Source organism: Citrus clementina, unplaced genomic scaffold, assembly GCF_000493195.1.
Source record: "Citrus clementina cultivar Clemenules unplaced genomic scaffold, Citrus_clementina_v1.0 scaffold_2, whole genome shotgun sequence".
In the NCBI taxonomy this organism is placed as follows: domain Eukaryota; kingdom Viridiplantae; phylum Streptophyta; class Magnoliopsida; order Sapindales; family Rutaceae; genus Citrus; species Citrus x clementina.
Genome location: NW_006262688.1, coordinates 13,564,041 through 13,570,382, shown reverse-complemented (window position 1 = coordinate 13,570,382; position 6,342 = coordinate 13,564,041). Strand labels below are relative to the sequence as shown.

General features: G+C 37.2%; 1 protein-coding gene across 1 annotated transcript; it reads right to left on the bottom strand.

Annotated features, from left to right (window-relative positions):
• Positions 1–330: 330 nt before the first annotated feature.
• Positions 331–6,110, bottom strand: LOC18052608 (sulfite oxidase). Its single transcript, XM_006447013.2, has 12 exons — positions 5,763–6,110; positions 5,427–5,542; positions 4,829–4,891; positions 4,665–4,701; positions 4,499–4,580; positions 3,333–3,451; positions 3,148–3,243; positions 2,507–2,617; positions 2,317–2,418; positions 1,902–1,949; positions 1,252–1,467; positions 331–741 (listed from the first exon to the last, which is right to left on the bottom strand). Exons 1-12 carry the CDS (start codon positions 5,835–5,837, stop codon positions 625–627), a joined length of 1,182 nt encoding a protein of 393 aa, XP_006447076.1. The 5' UTR covers positions 5,838–6,110; the 3' UTR covers positions 331–624.
• Between the last annotated feature and the right edge of the window lie 232 nt (positions 6,111–6,342).

Below are 6,342 nucleotides of genomic sequence, written 5' to 3'. Positions count from 1 at the left end.
TTATGGACGTATGCCCATGTGCTCAAATGTCCATTTACATAATTTCAGTGTGATTCAAACTAGTCAATGAAATGATTGATGCGATTCCTCCACCGCATAACAGAATTACCACTGACACCTTGCCAAAAGGCAATAACTTTTGTTTTGCCAATAGCCTACGTTTCCGCTTGGCACACCTCTCACGTCTCACATATGTACTGTTTATACGAGGGGATGTATCTTACATATGTAACATAGTAATTGCCCTCACGTAATACCCAATAAAGTTATACTTTGATAGACAATTTTAAGGCCACTGTACAATTTTGCATTCGAAGCCACGGCGAAGTTATCTCACTCTTGGAGGGTGTCAATTTTTTTTTTCATTAGTCACATCATTGGCCCAGAAACGGCAACATTGGCCCAGAAACGGCAACATCGCAATAATTCAAAACATGGCCCCGCGAAAATGCAGCACCAAAAGAAAACGGCCTCATCAAAGAAGTTTCAACAACCCAGTGAATATCATCAACAAGCTTAAACACATTATTTTTGTGGACAGCACATCGCGAAGAGCCAACTACTTATTACAGTATGTCAAGAAACTATTCAACTTCTTTATTTTTGTTTCTATTATGTTTAAGTTTACATATTTGAGTGTCCAACTCGAACCTGAACCCGGTGCCATGAGGTGTTAAGTACGCCTCTCAAGTTCCAGATGGTTTCCACACTTTCAGGTTGGACATTTGCAGCTGTGTCAACCTGCTTATACATTAAACTAAATTTGTTAAATGTAAATTCTTGAACAAGTGAAGCAGTTTTTTAAGAGAGCATCCTTCAGTGTAACTATGAGCCAAACAACAAAAACATCTCACAGAACAAGGGGGAATCTATCCACAAGCTGAACCCTAGGACAGAAATTTCTATCAGATGATCAGCTGCATTATTCAATTCCTTGGATTTTATCTGGAGTTACAACGTGCATTTTGGTTCATCAGGGGCTCAAAGTTCACCTAGTGGGTGACAAATGACTAACCAGTTGACATATGACACAATTTTGGTTGATTTCATTAATGGATGCAACACAGAGACAAATCTGCTACTTACTAATCTATCCCTTCTGAGTTCTGATACTGGCAACTTGGGTGTATGCTTCTTTTAAAATAACATTATATTTGATCACTAAATACGAATCAACATATCTGGAGCTATGGGTGCTACAATTGCGGGTAATTATCAATAAATAACATTATTAATAAATAGACGACGTACCGCTTTGGCAACTATTTGAGTGCTATGTGGAATATCGATAATGACTTCAAAAAATACCCATGCCCATTTATCACTGCTCATGTGATCTGCAATATATGGAAAACCAGTCTTCTGGCATCTGGAGGCTTCTACCCAGTTTTTACCACCATCAACAGATATATCTACTCTCTCAATTCCACGCCCACCTCCTGATACCGCATATCCACTAACTTTTGCCTGCAAGTTGTACAATAGTTGAGGATCTGCTGCGTCAATGTGAAGAAAGATGCAGTGATCCTCTTAAGGGAGTGAGGGGATGGGAGGCAGATAGAGAGGGGTGGGGGAAAGATGGATCTTCTCCAGCTCTAGGTTCAAAGGGAAGCATCCATATTGTCATCACCAGAAGTGAAGCATTTGGATAATTTGAAAAAAATGCAAGTAACCCTTATATATAATATTGCAAACGTGCTTTGCCAGACCATTGATGTACCTTAAACTAATGAAAAATTAAGGAAAAAGAATCTAAATTCTGCACAAAATATTAAAATTGATTTCAGAAGATAGGCACACTGTCACCAAAAAGATGGTTTTGCACATCCAATCCTTATATGCGTAAAGAGAAAAACACAGTTTGTAAATGTCAAAAAAGAAAAAAAAAAAAAAAGACTAACCTTTCCAGGCTTCATCACATTCACGTCCTCTAGTGAGCAAATTACGCACTGTCAACCAACAAGTTTCAGTATTGTGCTTTTTTGCAATAAAAAGTGGATTATATTGAATGTTTCTCATTGAAAAATTAACCAAATGCAGTAACAGGTCAAGCAATCTTCATTTTTACCAACTCCTAAAGCAGCAGGATTTAAATGATTGCAAGTTCAACAAAAAGCCTATATTGACAATCTAATTTCAGAATGTTGTCATATTTGCCCTTGGGCATCAGCTTGAGTAGCTAAGAGATGGATTGGTTATTGGCTAGTCCAAATCTTATTAACTAAAAGAATAAAACAGGTTTTAAAGCTATTGATTCATGCGTCTATGTATGAACACCCAACACTCTGCCAAATGGAAGCACCATCAAGTAAATACCTGGACAGGGAAATCCATTAGTGGTCTCCTGGACTTCCAATTAATGTTATCCCAATTCACAGATGGTGGAAACATTTTGTAGTCCTTTTGCATAAAGAAGCCCTGTAAGGTAGTAATGGGGACTCATACATATGCATATAAAAATGTGTAAACAGACTATTAATTAAGAACAAAGAGAACTTTTTCGAACCTGGCATTCCTCTGCAAGGATGTTGATGGTATCCAACCATTTGACAGAACGAGCACCTATAACACCCGGTACAACTACCCGAAGAGGATAACCATGATCTCTATTAAGAGGCTTTGGCATTATAATCGAAAGAAAAAGCTTACTGTTAGAACAAAACTGTAAAATGTTATGTTTCTCAAAGATGCTTTTACCCTAGAAAAAACAAAAATAATATACTCAGATTAGCTAATGCATTAACAAAAGAGATTATTTGAGCGAAATGTGTTTATCATCCAAGCAATCACATGCATTGGATGCCATTTAAGTCTGCATGGAAATGCATTAGCTTCATTGACCTGTAAGCATTTGAATTCAATGTCAACAAAGAGGTTAACTCAACAGGATTCAAGCAAGAGGTGGCCCAAAACACAAGAAACAAAGCAACAACAGGATACTGAGCCTGCAGGAGCAGGGATGCACATTGTGGGAAACATGAGTTTCTGTCAGTAGAAGAATATGAAGAAATGTGACTAAATAAGTATTTTCTACCAGCACCAGCTCCCAATCCATTTTTATTTTCAAAATGCGGGTACTTGGGGTATTTAGGGTTAAAATATTTAACCTACACAAGCACAAAATTGCTCGAAGGCAAGTATACCAACCTCTCCATTCATCTCATACGCAAGTAAAACATCAGCTTCTGGGTTTGTAGCTTGACTAAGTGGAATTGATGCTTTATATGGACCCCCATTCTCCTCCTACAAAATTGAACAATTTCTCAAATAAAATCCATTTCCCACCCACATGCAAAAAATTTTCAGAATGACATTCAAAGGCCAACATGTACCTTACACTTGTCAATGCTTACAAATTCAACATGTTTTCCACCTGACCTAGTGACACTTGTCAAGTTTGGTATCCCAACCAGTTCAAGAACATCAGCCAATTTGGCACCACTCCAGACAGCTGAAAGGAAATGATATGAAAATGATAAATTAGTTCTAACTGCACAGAAAAGCAAGAACAAGTTGATATATTCTTTCGGATTATTCAAGTACAGACGACACATGCAAATTTAAAAGATAATTCTAATAGAGATATAATTCCAACCATGCTGCTTTTCTCGGTTAATATGAATGCAATTGATCTCTCTCTACTTTGTTATTCTTTTGTTTACATGGAACAGCTATTGCGTAGAGTATGGGTGACAAGAACAAATATGTGATCCCTCAAGTACAGAAATCACCAAACCTCTAACAGAAATCACCAACCCTCTATATTTGCAGACTTTAGTTGAAAAATGTTCGGAGTTATCGAGGATAAATGACCCTAGCGTCTTGATAAATTGAGGCTGTTTTCTATCAACATTTTTCTAATGCCTGAAGATGAATCTTCCCTCAATTCTCTAGACCCATCTTTGAAGATTTGGAGAGTAACGAGCCCATCAGTTCGAGGTTTTGTTGGGATGGCTTCTCATAGTATGATTAACACAAATGATTTTATTCGAAGGATAGACCTGATAGTTGTCTTCATCACCGTGCTGCATTTCCAAGATGTAAGGCCAGGGGAAAGCATGATCATCTTTTCCTCCTGAGCAACAGTTGCCTTTAACATGTGGCAAATTCTATCTCAAGTTGCTTGTGAGGGTCGGCCTAGTTCATTCTCTTCTATCTCCTCATCCATTGAGAAGCATATCTGATGTACTCAAGAAAAAAGACGGCTACGCTGCTATGAAAGAGTGAATTATGGACATTTTATGAGTAATAAGCTGGGAAAAGAGCCAGATATTTTTTAAGACAAGGTAGAAACAAGGCAGTTTCCTTGGGCTGGAGTTTGTTTCTGAGCATTCCATAAGGCTATCACTAGGTTCACTACGAAGGAATAATTATCAGTGTGTGTAAATAATTATCAGCCTGTCCAAGGGGCTTTTGCGTTCATACTCCTTATATACCATATACATAAATAGAAAGGAAAAGTTAGAGTTATGATAAATCCAGTATTAAAGAATCAAACCATTTCCTATAGCAGAAACATCCCAGCCAACTCCCTTCACCGTTCTGACATTGCTCATCGCTGTCCTTCGGTTACCCGCACACTGTCCATGCACAACACATACAAGCCGAATCAATACTTCAGTTATATCTTATTACAAGCAGAGCAGTCACATAGAATGTCATACCTGCAAAGTGGCAGTGATGTTGTATTTTGGGAGCATCCTGTTATTTGACAGTAAAGTCAACTTCGTTGTTAAAGCAACAACGTAAATTTTTCAAAAGAGCATCAAAAAGAGTTTCAACTCGCTGAGAAAACCAACAAACATTCTGGAACAAGCATTCGGCTTACCGAATATCCCTCATAAACAGGTCTTTGGAATTTTCAATTAAACCACATATTGAGACATAATAGCTGCAATAGCAAATAAGTAACGAAATCAATAAAACAATTAATAAATAAAAAAATTCAAGGCCTAGATTGGTAGGAGACAGTGAAGGGGGGAGGAAAATAAAATGATATAGAGAGACTGTTTCCCCTGAATTGCTGGAAAGAAAAAATAAGGGGAAAAATGGGAGACGGACATACAATCTCTCCGAACTCAAAAATTTGTTCAATACATAGATACACATAAGAGGGGTGGAAATAATAAACATTTATAATACCTTCATGCTTCTTTTTTATTTTTTTTATGTTTTATATTTCGTCAGCCTAAATATTACAATGTGGACAGCATAAACACTGAAAATCTAAGAACACAATGGTCAAATTAACATATAGCACTTTCTCTTCTCTTGAACTCTTCCCTCTTTAAGAAATACAAAGAAGTGTAAAGTAACAGTCATCTACACTTTTTTTTTTCTTCTTTTTCTTACTTCCCATTTTGTCAAACAAGACTGAAAGTGATTAAACCATGTTTAGAAGAAAACCAGGAGAGAAAAAAAATTACCTTTCAATATCATCAACTATCGGAATTGGGCCATGATTTCTCTTGTAGAAAAAATCAACAGGCGTCACGTAAGATGAAATCAAGGCCGACCGCGGCGGCTCCGCATTGAATGGTTCCTGCACCAACCAGTAGTAGCACACTCAAAAAATAAAAACATGCGTGCTCAAGTGATTTTATTTCTAGCTTACTACTGTCAAACTCTCAAAAGCATAAGAATTACAACTTAGTTCAATTTCCATACAGACCAAAACTTTTCTAACATGACAGATTAAATAACATTAACCAAAATACGAGATAAAATGAAAATAATAATAATGTAAAAATAAAAAAAGTTGCCTTGGAATTAATTTGAAGGATAGGATGACGAGGCGGCTCTTGAGAGTAACTTGATGGTGCTGTTAGTCCCGGCATAGTCGAAGCTTCTTCTTCTCTCCTTCACTGGAGTCGAAAGCTTTCTTAAGTTTGCGTTTTTTGTGAATCGTGATTGCGACTTCTTATTAGTGGCGATCAATGGTTATGGGGAATAAGGAAAGATGCCAATGCTGACGTGGAAGGCCGTGGTGAGCCCCACTTTCGTTGGTAGCGTGACCGAATCTCCTCGATGCCGACGACTGGCGATGCTCGCAAAGGTGATCTGTTACTGCGGAGTTGTGACGCGTCGTTTTGGGGATGTTTTTATTTTTCAGTTTCACGGAATATTAATATTAATTAGTTAAATCGTAAAATGTATCCAAGGCTGGAATGGTTGGAAGAGTGTACAGAATCCACTGAATAAGTGGACCACCTTTTTCTCTTCTTTTTTTTCGGTTCTGTGGGTGCATTTCCGTTATGCAAATAAAATTACAATTTAAATCACATCCAAACAAAAATAAGAAAGAAAAATTTATAGTTTTGTTAGTATTGAAAAAAAAAAATT